Here is a 17838-nt window from a genome sequence, read left to right as displayed (position 1 = left end):
TATTGTCTAGTAGGCAGAAAAGAGAGAAGAGTACCGCTGGCAGTTTATGAAAGCTGCTGTGACAACTGTGTAAAGCATTGCTCATAATTATCTGTACTCTGCTCTGGTGACCACCGGCCTACTTTGAGAACTGGTAACCACAGTAAAATTGTTAAAATTTTTTATTAAGTGTGATGTTATGTAGTTTGAAGAGCCTCGTATTTCGTGTTGGTGCATGGCAGTGTTGCCTCTTTTCTTTGTCGATGCTATTTAGGATGTTGAGGTTGTCTAGCCATTTAAGATAGTTGACTTCCTCCATAGCGCTTTAAAGTACAGCATTCTCTGTAGATTTCTAAAGGATCACAAAAGATTTTCTTTTTCTTTTCTTTTTTTTTTTTTTAACTTTAATTGTGGTTGAAAATATATGTAGCAAAGTTGAATCCTTAATTTTTTTAATCAACAAGTAAAAGTACTAAAATGTATGTATACTCAAAATAGTAGAATAATGTGAGAAATGTACTTAAGTACTGTAACGAGTAGTTGTAATTCGTTACTTTTCACCTCTTTTTTTGATTATGATCAATGTTGTGACTTTTAGGATGAAGAGTTACGGAAGGACTATGACTACATGCTGGACCACCCAGAGGAATACTACAGTCACTATTACACCTACTACAGGAGAAGACTTGCTCCCAAAGTGGACGTAAGGATAGTGATTCTCGTAACTGTTTGTGCAATCTCAGTGTTTCAGGTAAGTACAGCCCTCATCCTGCTGAGCATACAGTGCTCTGTGTTTGAATAAATTATTTCTAGAATGATTAATTTGATTGGTATTTATTTATCATTTGAAGCTTTGTGTGATTTGAAAATTATTGTCCATTTCCACCCACTTAACAAACACACTAAAGCAATAAGCCATGTGTTACAGTGATTTTACAAAGGTTAAGGGGTGTCATTCATGTTGCAAAGCCCTTGATCATTGTAAAAACACTGTAAAATGGTGGAAACAGCAATTAATAAGTCAACAATATTTATTAAATGATTAGCCTTATTAATAATTATGGCTGTCGTTAAGTCATGCCCCCTGACCATACGTAACTTCCATCATAAGGAATATTCCTACCAATGGGGCAATTTGAGCTTGAAGTATCACCTTCTTGTTTTTGCGAGTCACAGTCAGCAGGGGGAGGCCAGCGCAACTTCAGCTATGCAGGTAACCCCCAGTTGAACAGGCAACAAACTGACAGCTGATCAGAGGTTTCGAGATGCGTTTTTTTTAAAGTTACAAACTAGGGATAGGCATTTTCAAGTAATTTTGTAGTCATGTACTCTAACCCACAAAAAACGAGTACCCGATTACTCATAATTAAAAATAAGAACCAGACTATGCTTTTCTTTTTGGGAAAAAATTTAATTAATATGTATTAATAAAATTGGAAAACAGAAAAAAGATTTACAAATATTTGCTCTCACCCAGATTTTACATAGAAACCAATACTGAAGTCATGAGGTAATGCACATATATAAATTCTCTGTCTACATAAAGGCTATCACATTTTTATGATTTCACGTTATTATTCAGAAAAAGAAGTGGTGAAAGTTGGCTTTTTATTAAAATGTGCTCTGCCGGTGTTGAGAGATTTAAAGGGATAGTTCACCCAAAAATGAAAATTCTCTCATGATTTACTCACCCTCCTGGCATCCCAGATGTGTATGACTTACTTTCTTCTGCAGAACACAAATAAGGATTTTTAGAAGAATATTTCCGCTCTGTAGTTCCAAACAATGGAAGTGAATGGGTGCCAAAATCCACAGAAAGGGAGCATAAAAATAATCCATATGACAAAGAATGTGAAATAAAAAAATTAAAAAATAAAAAAAAACAGAAGGAGAAAGTGAAGGAAAAAGGACTTAAATATTTGATCTTCGTTTGTGTTCAGCAGATGAAAGAAAGTCATACACATCTGGGATGGCATGAGGGTGAGTAAATTATGAGAGAATTTTCATTTTGGGTGAACTAACCCTTTAACACACAAACACACACTGGTCTGATCAGCTTCCGAGTTCGCTTCGCATTTTCTTTCCACCATTAAAAGCAGATCCTCGTCTGTTGGTTTGCATGTCTCCAACAAGGACCAGATACAAATAGAGTAGAATTCAGTATGAATCAAAATATGGCAGTTATTGCTTTGTAATATAACTTGGCTTTGCTTTAGATGCACAGACCAGAAGGGCTCTGCACAGATGCCATTCCACTGTCGTCTTCTCTCATCCAACACCTCAACACCACACCACTGTTGCAAGATTAGCATGATGATTTCCAGCCCAATGATTGTTCAAAACCCACTGTATTAATGAATGTATTAAAAAAATGGCCAAAATATTTGATATGAAAATCAAGCACATTTAAACCATAATAGCAAAGCATAGCCTTTACAACCTTAATGACACAATTAAGCAACAAAACGATAAAGTTTCCAAAAACGTTTACCTGTTTTTTAAATTCACACAAACAGACCTACTCGCACGCACTAAAAAAGGAACAAAGATGTTGCCCTGGGGTATCAAGAAGCCAAATAATTGTATGTCATTGTGCTATGATTAAAATTATGTTTTTGCCATTCAATAATTTATGAATGTCAAATAAAGATTATATGTAATCTGTCCTACTTTTTTATGGTGTTATGGCTCATTGCAAATACCAACTTGAACATAACTCTGACTCTTCTGTGTATAAGCCAATTCAACTGGCTGTTCAAAGTTTAAAGTTTCCAGACAGCTGTCAAGGAGGAACACAGCTGATCCATTCTGTGTTCAGGCCTGTGCGCACATTCAAATGGCAATTTTCCACTGCACGTTATGGTTTGACTCGACTCTGCTTGCTTTACTTTTCTGAGCTTGCTTTTCCACTGCAGTTTAGTGCCGCCTCAACGTGGGTGGGATTATAGGCTGATCGCCATAGTTGCGCAGCCTCTACTGCCGTGACATCATCTTAAACGCAACACAAACATTACTGACCATAAACAATAACACTACCGGTAGCTGTTAGCTACTAGCTCATTGTGCTGCATAAAGCAGTTGTTGCATGGTGATTTTACACAAGTGTATCAGTTAAATTGGCCTGGTTGTTTTAGAAGCAAGCTTTCCAGTAGCTGGTCAACTAGATAAAGTGACGCTTATAGAGCTTATAGAATATAGAGTTAACCCTCTGGGGTCGATGGACGCGCCGGCGCATCCTGCTGGATTTTTTCCGCATAACAGCGGAAACAACTTAAAATACTCTGTCATTTTTGGGCACACAGATAAGTGTAAGACATCATTAGAGACTATAAAGGGTCTACTTTTATTTGTGTACACTCACAATAACAACAAAACCTTGTGCTTTTGTAAAATAAAGAAAATAAACAGGGTGCGCTTTCAGCTATCTCTGTCTCCTCGAGCATCTTTCTGAAACACGTCACGAAAATGAACTGAAACTCCGCGAATATTTATCACACAAACATGAAACATATGTCTAAAGAAAGCTTAAAACATCTACTTTTAAATAAAACAATTCAAATTTAAAACAAATATTCTCCTGCAATGTAATCTCTATGAAACAAAGCGATGTACAGTTTCTCCTGGCTCAGCTGATTATCTCTAATGAGATCACACCCACCAGCAGAGCGCGCTAATCATACGGTAATATGCGATCAATGCAAATGGTAAACACCCCCAACAATGCCTTAAAAAACAAAGTTCATTCACTTTTCTGCACGTTTGGAAGATGGCACACTACACAGGTGAGGAAGCACTACAGATGGTCCTAGATAGTGAGGAAGAGTGGGAATCCGACGAGGATACAATTTCGGATGAGTAAGTCATTTGGTTTTACTTACATTAGTTGACATGCTATTTTATATAAACGTACATATTTTAGTAGTTGGACTATTTCCAGACTTGCCAGCCAGGATTCAGAGTATTGACATTTGAAATATGTCCTAATAGGCAAGTTTTCGTTACATTTAAATGTTGTTTTGGCTAAAGCAGGTATTTAAATTGTATGCTGTATGATATAAATATGATATGTAATATGATATAAAAATAATATGAATGTTTAGATTATATTTTAACTAGTGTTTATGCTGCCTCATTATCATCAACGAAGCTTGTGCTTGCAAATAGCTGTTCGGGTGTAAATGTGTAAAATGTGCTGTAAATATGCCCATATTAGAAAATCAGCATATTAGAATGATTTCTGAAGGATCATGTGACACTGAAGACTGCAGTAATGATGCTGAAAATTCAGCTTTGATCACAGGAATAAATTTCATTTGACAATATATTCAAATAGAAAAGTTATTTTAAATTGTAAAAATATTTCACAAATCATTGTTTTTGCTGTATTTTGGATCAAATAAATGCAGCCTTGGTGAGCAGAAGAGACTTATTTTAAAAACATTAAAAAATCTTACAGATCTAAAACTTTTAAATGGTAGTGTAGGTCTAAAGTAAAGTCTTTATGTAAAAAAAATGTATTGTCAGATTACTTCTTTTAACTTAAATTTTGTGAATTTATACAAACATTCATTCTCTCTCAGGGGAGGAGTCTTTGTCTCCTCAGGTGTGAATCACATCAATATTCATGATCATCCACGCCTCCTCGCATATGGCCTTTCTAACACTAAAAGTGTCTTACAAAAGTTAAATGACTATGTTGTTTTGTATGAATGAGTGATCAGGATTGTTTTCACATCATTTTATAGCAAAAACTCTAGGCTACAAAAATCCAGTCCTCAAAAGTCTTGTGAACAAATGTTTAGTATGTGTTATATGGCCTTATTTCAGTGACCACGCATAAATGTTATTTTCTCAAAAATACAATGTGTACATACATGTTGCTCACATATTATTGTAGCCCCGTTTGTGCTGAATACAGTGTTATCAGACTTTAGCCATTAATATGTTTTTAAGCAACTGAAAAAAGCACAAATGTCAAGGCATGTCAAAACTTCTCCAGGGCCCAAAACATCCTCAGACCCCAGAGGGTTAACGTAACAAAACGTACCATCCTCCATCGTGGACTCCAACAACGCAGAGTCCAGGGCACTCTCCCTCCCATTGCTCGCTGGTCTATTGCCATAGATTGCGTTCATTTGTTCGAACCACTTCCACTTTCTTCTGTTTGAACCACTCCAGCTGTTGTGGTCCTTGATGGTTCTGTAGTCACTTATGTTTTTTTAACTTTTCCCTACACTGTTGGTAGGTCCGGTGGTAGCCGTGTGCGGCCAACAGCCGAGACACTTCCTGAAAGACTCAGGTCGTTTCGTTCATCGCTAACGAAAGGAATGTCTGCACCTCGTTTATTGACCACGGTGTGGTTTTGCGCACAGCCATTTCTTTTTACAATTCGAAAGTGGCGTGAACAAATGATATTGCTGTCGCTGTTGCTAATTTTAAAACTAGTGAGTTGATGTCCCGTGTCACAAATCCAGTGATGCTGGTAGTGATGATTCTCTCTGACCAATCAGTGATCTGCAGGTTTTTGACGTCACATTTAGTATCGGCTCGGCTCGCTTGGAACCTCGACCGAGGTGGTACTAAAAAAAGTATCCGGTACCAGGTGCTATCCACAGTGGAAAACCCCCAAAAGAGTCGAGTTGAGCTGTACCGTGCAGTGGAAAAGCCCCAAAAGAGGAGCAGCAAAAAGACACTTTAAAGCAGTGTCACTTGTGAAAATGCTCTACCCGCTATTTCACCAAATATTGATATGCAATTATTTGATTTAATTTAATTAATCTGCATATCATGCAAGTAATTTTTTTAAATTATCGACTGACAAAACTATTAATAATAATATTTATTTATTAATTATTATTATTATTATTATTATTATTATTATATTTTATAATTAATATTATATTTGTGATTTAACCTTCAACTTAAATGTAGGCTGTTTCAAATTAGGACTGGGTAAAAATATTGATTTTCCAAAGCATTGCAATCTTCGTTTGAATGATTTCTAAATTGATTCTCAAATCCCAAGGTCAGTCTTTTTCTCTGTGGCAAGCCTCTATATTTATTGATGGAAAAGACTGAATTTGAACATTTTTCAAAAGCTAAAATGTGACCAAATATGATGATGTTTAAATTTATATTTTCGAACTGTACCTAGAAGGTTTACTTGGAAGGTTAGAGGGTCCCTTTATAATCTAGAGCATTTGTTGAGAGAGAATTTCTTTCATATGTAAGCGAAATTAATATTGTAACAGAAATATACCCATATGAATCTATATTGAATCAAAATCAGAATTAAACCGAATCAAGAGCTTGTGAATTGGAAACGAATCGATACCATTAATACCCAGCCCTAGTTTAAATGGTTTGCAACTAGGAACATCAGTATAGAATTGATGTTTAGGTGTGTGTGTGTGTATTGGCAATTTTATACCAGCTTCATACATGTCTCAAATTTTAGAAAAAGAACTGTCCATTTTATAAACAGATGTTTATCTGTTTTCTGTATTTAGTATTACAGCTGGTGGAGCAGCTACACGGAAGCCATCAATTACCTGATGACTGTTCCCAGGTATCGCATCCAGGCCACTGAACTGGCCAAGCAGCAAGGTCTTCTGAACAAAACCAAAGAGAAGGGCAAGAACCGGCGATCCAAAGAGGAGATCCGTGAGGAAGAGGAGCAGATCATCAGAGACATCATCAAGAACAAGATAGATATCAAGGGGGGCTATCAGAAGCCCAACATATCTGATATCCTCTTGTGTAAAATCATTCTGTTCCCCTACTATCTGTTCGCCTACATGGCATGGAACTGTTCGTGGTTTTACCGTTTCACCATCCGTAGGGAGGAGTACGGGGACAAGGAGAAACTTTACATTATACGCAAGAACATGAAGATGTCGCAGGCTCAGTTTGATAGTCTGGACAATAACCTGATAGACACTTTTCTGAAGAAGCAGCTCTGGATCAAACAAAACTTTGAGGTCAGTTTGAACTGGAGGAGGTTTCTTTAATTTTGTAGCACTTATTCCGCAGTTTGCTGTACTTTTGACTTATGATATATACAGGAGATGTTTACAAATGTGTGTAAATATTAAAGGGTTAGTTCACCCAAAAATGAAAATTATCTCATTTACTCACCCTCATGCCATCCCAAGTGTGTATGATCCGAGATAATTTTCTTTCTTCAGCAGAACACATTTGAAGAAAAATTATCTTTGCTCAGTAGGTCCTTAAAATGCAAGTGGATGGTGATCAGACTTTTGAAGCTCCAAAAAGAACAGACAGTCAGCATAAACGTCATCCATACGACTCCAGAGGTTAATGTCTTCTAAAGCGATCGCATTTGGTGGGAAAAAGATCAATATTTAAGTACTGTTTAACTCTAAAGCAATGCTTCCAGTCAGTAGCAGTATGTGCGTGTGATGTTCAGGTGAGAACTGACGCACATGTGACACACCCGGAAGAACAGTGCTGTTTACGTAGGAGGAACGCTGTACATAAGCTTTGTTGGTTTGGTTAAGATCTGTATTTGTATCTGTTTGTTTACTCACAATAGTGCGTTTGTGTGCTTATCCTGGATGTCTCAAATGAAAAAACGTGAGATTACATCTGTAACATGCCAACGTGAATTTGTCGCACGAGAGACCATGTGAACTGGGTGCTCTCGTGAATTCGTATACTGCTGCAACCGGAAGCAATGGTTTATAGTTAAAAAGTATTTAAAAAGTGATAAAAAAAAATAGTAGTGTTTTTTTTTTTTTTTTTTTTTTTTTTTTTTTTTTGTGGATCGATCCAGAATCATCTGAGAAACAGTTGCAATAGTAGTGCACAGCACAATCCATTTGTTGAAAAATAAACAATCTCCAGCCTCTTCTATCGCAGCTAACTCACAGCTTGGAAAGTTCTAGTGTACATTTTAAGTAATCATCACTATGCCCTATTCCATTTTAAGACTTTACCCTACACTCAGAGAACTTTGGATAGCTAAAGGGGTGGTCCTCCAAAAAACATTTTTGAGTACAATTACTATATATATATATATATATATATATATATATATATATATATATATATATATATATATATATATAGTAATTGTACTCAAAAATGTTCAGTTTTTTATATATATATATAAAAAAATTTAAATAATTGTTTTATTATTCTTTTTGCAATGCCACTATAGCCATTCTGCCATGAATGTTCTCCCTTGGAATTGCTCTGCGAAGGAAGTACGAAACGCAGACTGCGTTCCTATTCCCAATAGAGACTGTAAATTTTAAATGAATAATCTAAAACTAAAACTTTTTTTTTACTTTTCTTTTTTTACATTTAAGTACATTGGTATATTATAGACTTAAAGACATCTAAAATCAACAAAACTTTGATTTTAAGTTTGATAAAGTTTGATTTTATGGGGTCTTTAAGTCAATGATCCATCAGTGATTCACATCCGTTCATTATATAAGCACCTGTTATGTTTGTTAAGCCAGACTCTACCTGACCTGACTGATCATTCTTTGTGTGTGTGTGACAGGCCTACAGAGAGGAGCAAGAGGAGGAGATGAAGATGAAGATGGCTTCAGACTCACGATGGAAACGCTACAGGCGCTGGATGAAGAGCGAGGGACCTGGCCGCATCACTTTTGTTGACGACTGACCTCACGCACATTATAGATGCACTTCATCACAGATGCACTTCAAACAGCCTGAGTTACTTGTGCGTGAATACGTACAGCTCTGTTTACAATGGACCGAAAATGTGCATGTGATTTATAAGGATGCCTTTTAAGATGCAAGGCACTAAATTAAGAGCTGTTTGTACATATGAAGGGTCATTTGACTTTGCTGTAATGGTATAAGAGGAAATATTGAGGCCGGTCCTGTGTTCAAATCATAAAATAATCAAATAAAGTGGAATTTTGATCACATGCAACAGAAACCCATTTGCAAACTGTTTATTTTAAATACTGGAGCTCTCTCAGTTCAATTCAATGTGCTTTATTGGTATGACAAAATGTTTGTATTACCAAAGCAATAATACAGAAAAACAGAACAAGAATAACAAACTGAACTATAACAATAAAACTGAACAAGGTCTACAACATGAAAACAGTAATAGCTATAAAGAAATACATCTTTACATTAATATATTATGCTTTTAATTCTGGTGGTCCCTCAGGGTATTACAGGATACAAAACATCTTGCAGCTATATTTGCACATCGTTCTTTTTCACCTAGAATAAAAAAAATAAAAAATAAAATTTTTGTGTTGGGGTACATTCATTGAAGTCAGAGGATATATTGTCAATTTTGATAATATTTGTTTCTAAATGATTGGTATTTAGGGCATTCTGTGAGAAAGTGCAGCTCTGTTTCAATCACTCCCAAGTTCCATTGGGAGCACAGTCTGTCTTTGCGGAGCAGCCAGGTCTGTCTGCAGCAGGCCATCTCTGTACATTGTCAGTGCTTTTCTTAACTTTGTCAATTACTGTGGTCAGACAGTTTGCAATTGTGTACTCTTGATTTAATGGCAAATAGCATTCCAATTTGTGTTGAGTTTTAATGGTGTTTGTCCAGTACATGATATACCTGTGTTTTCCCTTTTCTTTGTGTATAATTTGGTTAGACCGAATGTTTGTGAGTGTGAGGTTGTCCTGAGACTGGCTGATCTCCTCAGGTGTGAGTTCAGTCAGTCTCGGGATAAGGTGGTAGAGAGGACTTTTTACTAAGCTCAGCTCTTGGTATTTAAGGGCTTTATAATAGTATATCTTGGGGTCATATGTTTTTAGTTGCTTCCAGAATTTGAATGTTTTTGAATGTTCAAAAGGTAGGGTATTGGCCTAATTCTGCCCTGCATCCATTATCTGGGGCTTTTCTTTGGACATGAATAATTATTTTGCTAAATTCCAAATGTAGTGTTTCAGTGAGATGTTTTTCCCAGTTTAACAAGTCAGATTTTATAGATGGACCCCAGACCTCACTGCCATATAATGTAATTGCATCAAAAGCCCTTTTTGTTTTCTCTTTGAGTTAATTCACAGCCAAAGCTAAATCATCTGTAGAACTGATTTTTAGTCCAAGGTAAGTGTATGTTTTTTGTGATTTCAATGTTTCTATTTGATAATGAAAATGTGTTTGTTAGTCCATGAGATCTGGATCGCTTTTGGAAGTTTATAAAGTTTTTAATGGTTACTGTCAGGGCCCAGGTCTGACAGTAATTCTCCAGTACTGCCAGGCTCTGCTGTAGCCCTTCTTTAGTGGGCGACAGGAGAACCAGGTCATCTGTGTAGAGGAGACAGTTTATCTCTCTATACCATGTAGAATGAGACCATGAATGGGAGATTGTTCAGTTATTTGTGTCAATTGATTTACATAGAGCTAGAATATAAGCCCTACCCTATTCAGCTTTGTCTCCATGCTGCTGAATTTTTATTTATTTTTTGGTTCTTTTATTGCCATTTTTAACAGCACATTGCCTGGCTGTACATTGATTTGATATGCTTTTTCCCCTACACTGTTGTCAATAAGTTTTAAGTAGAATCCTTCACGCCAGATTGAATCAAATGCTATCTTAAAATCTACTAAAACAAGCAAAAATTGGACTTTCATTTTGATGTATATTTTTATAAATTAGGTGAAAATGTGATCAGATGTGCAACAATTTGGAGGGAATCCAATTTGACATTTACTCAAGGTACTCCTTGATGAATTAACTAACTTTTTAAATTGTCGAGAATAAATTTTTTATTGCTAAAGCAGACAGCAACTCTAAACGGGTAAACCGCACCTATTTATTATTGATTTTGTATTTTAAAAGCGTTGACGAGCAGCTTAAAATATGTTCTATTACAGTTTTTTTTTTTTTTAAATGCAAAATAAAAAGTCAAAAAATTTTGGGCAGCAAAATTATTTGTTTATAATTTAATTAGATTGGGTGGCCAGACGTCCTGGTGTCATGATCAGTTGTGTCCGCTCATAAAATAGTGTCCCCAGGGGGTAACCGATCAGGACACAATGGTTTTTCCATCCTAATTGCTGATGGTCATAAAAGATTGTAAGGTGTGTAAATATGTAAAATATTTTGTAATATTGTGGTTCAGTAATTCTGTAGCAGATATGCCATATGTAAGCTAACTGAAAAACACCGAAAAAGAAATGTTTAATTTCATGATCTATAGCTATGGTAATATACTATTATGTGCAACAAATTATTTAAAAGTTATCAAATGTCATATTTAAAATTGACATACAGCATAAAAGGATTTTGTAGGATTTTTACTCAGGCAGTGAATATAGTACTCATTAAAAGTCCTATGAGCAAATGGAATCACTAGAAATTGCTATGACCCTAAAATTCTGTTAACTACATAGTTAAACTGACTTTAAGTCTAGACTAAAGACTCTATTTAAGATCTGTTTAGCCAGGAATACACCTAATTTATCCAGCAACTCAAAATTAGGCTGCTTTGGTCTGCCGGAACCAGACACAATTCTCATAATCTATACCTGCAATAAATTGAATGGCATCTATTCTAATATTATACTATTTGTTTCCCTGTCTCAACCTTGGGATTCATATCCTGAGGTTACCAGATCCGGCTCTGTTCCTGCTTGGTGTCAGACTCCACTGCTATGTGTCACTGAGTGATGAAGACAAACTACAGCCGGTACTAGCCAGACATCACTTCAGTCTTTTATGATGGACTTTAGAGGATGAACTGATGCCAACTCCAACTGTAAGACATCGGATACTTCATATGCCAATGCCTGAAACTTGGACTTAGGATGGACCCCAACGAACCTCACCAAATGACCTGCTGTTTGAACTGCGATGCACCTCATTGATCTCTGCCTGCCTCACCTTTGTCTACTGATGGACTACACTCTTGAAATGGAATACATAGACTATCAATTAATTGCCAACAAAAGCCTTCATCCGCCAACTAACAAAGGACAATGCATCTATGTGAACTTCTGCAGCTAATCCAGGATGGACTTTAAATACATTAGAATCAGAATGAGCTTTATTGCCATGTATGCTTACACATACAAGGAATTTGTCTTGGTGACAGGAGCTTCCAGTACAAAACAATACAAAAACAGCAACAAGACTTTTAAAAAATAATTAAAATTGAATAAAAAATAAATATTGAAAAGCAAAAAGTATATATAGAATACACAATAGATATATTATATATATTATACACACACACACATACATACATACATATATATACACTACCGGTCAAAAGTTTTGAAACACTTGACTGAAATGTTTCTCATGATCTTAAAAGTCTTTTGATCTGAAGAATTTTTTCCCCCTCCACATTTTAGAATAATAGTAAAGTCATCAAAACTATGGAATAACATAAATGGAACTATGGGAATTATGTTGTGACTAAACAAAATCCAAAATAAATTAAAACTGTGTTATATTTTAGCATCTTCACAGTAGTCACCATTGCCTAGAATTTGCAGACATGTATTCTTGACATTTTCTAAACCAACTTCTTGAGGTATTACCCTGGGATGCTTTTTTAACAGTATTGAAGGAGTTCCCATCTATGTTGGGCACTTATTGGCTGCTTTTCTTTATTAGAAAAGGAAGAGGTGGTAGCTGATAAAATGACAGAAGAAATTTTAGAAGGTTTTGTGGAAATGATGATGGCGGAGCAGGGGCAAGTATTTCAAGATGGAGGGAAGCTTGTACCTTCTTTGGAAGCAAAGGTCGGTTTAGGAGGGGAGGGTAGGTTAGACCGTGGGGAGGGAGGCAAAATAAGTGACATACAGTAATTATGGGAGAGGAAAAAGAGACAGGGAGAGCGGAGGGGCTGGAGTGGGAGGAAGACAGGGAAACAGAGAGGGAGAAAAAGCCTGTGAAACATCTAAGGGAGAAAGTAGACAGTCTAATGGAAAAGAAGAAAATAGGCAGGGGGCAAAGCCCAGCTGTCAGGCTTTAGAGGTGATAGTGATGGGGAGAGAATGTTTTCAAGTGTATCTCCAAATCAAGAGCAGTTCATTTTTGAACCTACAAATTTTGGCTTTGAGAGAGAGACAAAAGACGGTGGGGATGAGTATTGGGGGTGATTTGGATTTTGGTAAGTGAATATGATAAGTTTTAGTTTATAGAGTTTTGGTTAGTCAGAGTTTGAATGCATGATCTTGTTTCTTTTTTATGGCCTGTGTGATGGTTTAGATGATCAGCATAGAAAGCTGTTTTGACCACCGACATTAAACGCTGAAGCAGTGAGGATGTGTGTTGCATTGGCATCAAATGCCTTAAAAACAGAAACAGTTTTTTCTCCTATGGGTTCTCTTTACATGTAAATGATATTGCTGTTAATATTAATTAATGCTGTGACTTGCAGTGCACTGTATGTCTTTGTATCAAAATGCAGTAATGTGGTATTGTCTACTCAATTTTTATTTCTGTGCAGTTGTTAATAGTCATTAACAGCTGTCATTGGCAAGTACTAGCAACTAATAATGGGTCAGACTGAAGATGGTTTGTTGGGTGAGGTGTTGTATTTCTTGCATTGTGTAGACCCATGCCGTTTAAATGCAGTCACATTTAATTAGTAACATGTTTTGAGCAAATCTAGATACACATTCATGAAGATACAATCAGTAGTTAAAACTGACAACATCTGTTACAACAGTCATTATATTTGTGCATTACGCAGTGAATAAATTTTTTTTTACTTAACATACATAAATACTTAACATATCAGCAGTGTTATATAATCACTCTTCAAATAATAGCATGTTTTAACCATTAATATGATTTTTTTTACACTTGATTATTTCTCAGAGTGTGTAAACATAATATTGCCAGTCAACTTGTCCAGCACGGTGAACTGAAATAGAAAAATTTGTGACAGTTTGCGAAGTTTCTCGTTGAGTAACTCAACAACAAATGCTTCATCACTTCTGCAGCTTGCAGAGAAATCAATTTTCTTTTTTCGATCTGGACCGTCATGGGCGGAGGGCAGACCAGCTCAAAAGGTTCGCTGAGCCACCAACCGTACTGGGGTAAAATTGCTTGTCAATTAGCACCACCTATTGTAATGGTGTGAATGTGATAATGGCGGTCATTCGCTTAGCTTTCTATGGGAAAGGGCCATTCGCCAACAATTCGCCTTTCATTATCGTGTTGAGTTTGGTCTGAAAAGGTCTTTATGCTAAAAATGCTTTAAATTATTATTTTGTTCACATCAGTCTACACTCAGTACCCCATAATGACAAAGAAAAAACAGATTTTTCATAAATTTGGAAATTAAAAAGAAAAACTGAAATATCACACAGACCATTTGCTATGACAATTGACATTTAGCTCAGGTGCATTCCATTTCTCTGGATCATCTTTGAGATGTTTCTACACTTTAATTGGAGTCCACCTGTGGAAAATTCAATTGATTGGGCATGATTTGGAAAGGCAGACACCTGTCTTTATAAGGCCTCACAACTGAAAATGCATATCAGCGCAGAGACAGGATTGTGTCGAGGCACAGATCTGGGGAAGGCTACAAACATTTTTTAGCTGCATTGAAGGTTCCCAAGAGCACAGTGGCCTCCATAATTCTTAAATGGAAGTCTGTAACAACCAGGACTCTTCCTAGAGCTGCCGCGTGGCACAAACTGAGCAATTGGGGGAGAATGTCCTTGGTAAGAGAGGTGACCAAGAACCCGATGGTCACTCTGGTTGAGCTCCAGAGATCATGTGTGGAGATGGGAGAAACTTGCAGAAGGACAACCATCACTGCAACACTCCACCAATCTGGGCTTTATGGCAGAGTGGCAAGACGGAAGCCTCTCCTCAGTGCAAGACACATGAAAGCCTGCTTGGAATTTGCATAAAAGCACCTAAAGGACTCTCAGACTCTGAGAAACAGAGGGGGTGGGGGTGTTTTTCAGCGGCAGGGACTGGGGGACTGGTCAGGGTTGAAGGAAAGCTGAATGCAGCAAAATACAGAGATATCGTTAATGAAAACTTGGTTCAGAGCTCTCAGAACCTCAGACTTGGCTGAATGACCCTAAGGAAAATGACCCTAAGCACATAGCCAAGACAATGCAAGAGTGGCTTAGGGACAACTCTGTGAATGTCCTTGAGTGGCCCAGCCAGAGCCCGGACTAGAACCTAAATGAACATCTCTGGAAGGACCTGAAAATGGCTGCCCACCGACAGTCCCCATCCAACCTGACAGAGCTTGAGAGGATCTGCAGAGAAGAATGGCAGAAAATCCCCAAATCCAAGTGTGCAAAGCTTGTTGCATCATACCCAAAAAGACTTGAGGGTGTAATCGCTGCCAAAGGTGCTTCAACTAAGTACTGAGATAAGGGTCTGAATATTTATGTCAATGTGATATTTCTATCAGGAAGACTTGCAGACTTGAGTGAAATTCAAGATGATATTTATTTGATGAATATAAAACAGAAAATGTAATGTCTCTCTTTGGTGTAAGCCCCGTCTGGCGGTCCGAAGAAGTTGTACTTGGAACCGTCACATCCTGCCAGAGATCAGAGGCAGGGGCGAGGAGCCTACCCCCATGCAGAACGGGACTCAACTGGTGGCGGTGTGGTGGTGGAGGTTGCTGTGTTAGCACACTGAAACAGCAATGTGATAGATTGTGAGCAGACTTATAAAGCAATGGCTTACATGTGATTGGCTAGGAGTTACCTAGCTAATGGCGCGATGATTTACAGCTGCTAGTCTTCCCGCTAGAACTACGCTGCACTTACATTTCTGTCAGGAAGACTTGCAGACTTGAGTGAAATTCAAGATGATATTTATTTGATGAATATAAAACAGAAAATGTAATGTTTCTCTTTGGCGTCTGGCGGTCCGAAGTTGTACTCAGAACCGTCATATCCTGCCAGAGATAGGAGGCAGGGACGAGGAGCCTACCCCAAAAGAGAGAGAGTAGAATACTACCCCCAGAAGAGAAGATCCAGTCAGGTATGACCAGGTCTTGTGTTAGGCGTTCATTCTGGAGAAGAGAAAAAAAAAAAAAAAGACGTGAACATCTAGATTTGACATGGTGCGCGATATCTGGCATGGTTGTGCAATACCTTTGCAATAGGAAAAGCTGTGTGTTTTTTGTTTTTTTTTTGTTTAATTTTATCCTTGTGCTTGAGTGCGATATTGCGTGCAATACCCTTCGTAGAAAGATATTCCATGAGGCTCGAGCCCTCAAACGAGGGCGGCCATTGTTTAATGGTTATCTTTGCCAAGGTGAACAGCATACATAAAGCCATACGATAATGGCGATGTTGTCGTGCAATACCCTGTTGAAAGATATCGCATGATAGTGTGAGCTTTCCGGCGAGGGTGAGCTGGCTTGTGCAATACCTATGCAAAGGAAACCATGCTTGAGATTATGGAAGCCCTGGCGAGGAGGGTAGACATAGTTATGCATCATCCTTGCGAAACGATGGATGTGCTTGAATTGAATCATTGTGTAGGGAAGGATGTGATGGAAGAGAGCCACCAACCACCACCAGATAGGTATGAAAACTTACAGCTGATGGCGAGTTGAGCTTGTTTGATGATTTGAGTGTTAGGTTGAATATATTTCAGATAGGATGAGGAAGACCAACAGCCGAGCATCTTGATAGTGGACTCTGGAATACCTCGATGAGCGGCAGTAGTAGCTGCTCCGATACGAAATGAGTGCCCCGAGAAGATATGAGGGGAGAGACCACGGTGTTTGAGGGTTGCGGTGAGGTGGTTTCTGAACCAGTAGTGCGACATGGGGGCTAGGGATGGAGTGATGAATAGGGGAGGAAATTGAGATCTATTGTGAAAGCAAAAGGAAGTGAACACGCACACTGGGAGATCAGAACGGAAAATAGAGGAGTACTGTGTGATTGGCAGAAGGAGGAATAGTGAGCCCAGGCGGAGTTGTAGGAAGTGAGTGTGGACCGGGCAAGTCCTTTCTGCATGAGAGTTGGAGCAGAATTTAAATGGGGTAGTGAGGAGGGGCTTAATCCGCAGGAGGTCTGAGAGGGGAAGGCAGGGAATGTTTTTTTTTTTTTAATTTATTTTTTTTTTATTTTTATTGAAAAACCCAGGATTGTGTCTGGCTGAGATAATGGAGTTGCAGGAAATGCTCTGCCATGTCAGATGTCTCATAAGGAAGATGAGGCTAGAGGAGAACCGGCCTTAATGATTATAGTGACGACTGCAGAATTGTCGCAAAACTACAACGCTTTTGCGTGTCCAAAGGGAACCCCATATAACTCTGCCCATGACGATGGGATACATTTCAGAGGGCGGAAGAGGAAGCTATATTGAAAAATTAATCTGGCCATTTCCCTGTGAACCATGATCCTAGAAAATATACCCCGAATCCTACGGAGGGAGCCGCGTCCGTGAAAGGGGACATGTCGTCTGGAGATTCAGGGTTTTTTTTTTTTTTGTGCGTGTATGTGTGAAAAGGATATGCCATTCCGGTGATTTAATAGCTGTGACCAGAAGAGGCGGTCCGAGTGGCAGCTGTCATTGATTGACATGATGTAGGAGAGGTTGTCTACGGAATGGGCTAGTGTGAGGAGGTGGGAAACTAAGGAGCTGCCTTGAGGGATGATGCACATGGCAAAATTGTGGTGGCCTAATAGGGACGGGAGATCACGATATGAGACCCAAACTGACCGGAGGACGACGTGCGAATAGACCTGATCCTGTCGAGTTTATCTTTTGGCAGGGAAGCTTGCATGTTTAAAGAATCAAGCGTGATGCCGAGAAATTCGAGAGACATGGCAGGGCCCGTGTTTTTTTTTTTTTTCTTCCTCCACTTGAGAGGGGAACACCCAACTTGTGAAAAAGCTCGATAGGATGTCCAAAAATAGGGGTGGGGCAG

The 17838-nt window shown here is 38.1% G+C and overlaps 1 protein-coding gene across 1 annotated transcript in view; it reads left to right on the top strand.

The window, feature by feature from the left end:
• Positions 1-12414, top strand: part of dnajc25 (DnaJ (Hsp40) homolog, subfamily C, member 25) — a 29937-nt gene extending 17523 nt beyond the window's left edge. The window contains exons 2-4 of the mRNA XM_051689862.1: positions 578-730; positions 6489-6959; positions 8513-12414. Of these exons, the coding sequence (XP_051545822.1) occupies positions 578-730; positions 6489-6959; positions 8513-8635 (747 nt within the window). The 3' untranslated portion in view covers positions 8636-12414. The remainder of the gene's footprint in view (positions 1-577; positions 731-6488; positions 6960-8512) is intronic.
• Positions 12415-17838: the final 5424 nt, after the last annotated feature.

Source organism: Myxocyprinus asiaticus, chromosome 4 (assembly GCF_019703515.2).
Source record: "Myxocyprinus asiaticus isolate MX2 ecotype Aquarium Trade chromosome 4, UBuf_Myxa_2, whole genome shotgun sequence".
NCBI lineage: Eukaryota > Metazoa > Chordata > Actinopteri > Cypriniformes > Catostomidae > Myxocyprinus > Myxocyprinus asiaticus.
This window is presented reverse-complemented; position numbering and strand designations above follow the sequence as displayed.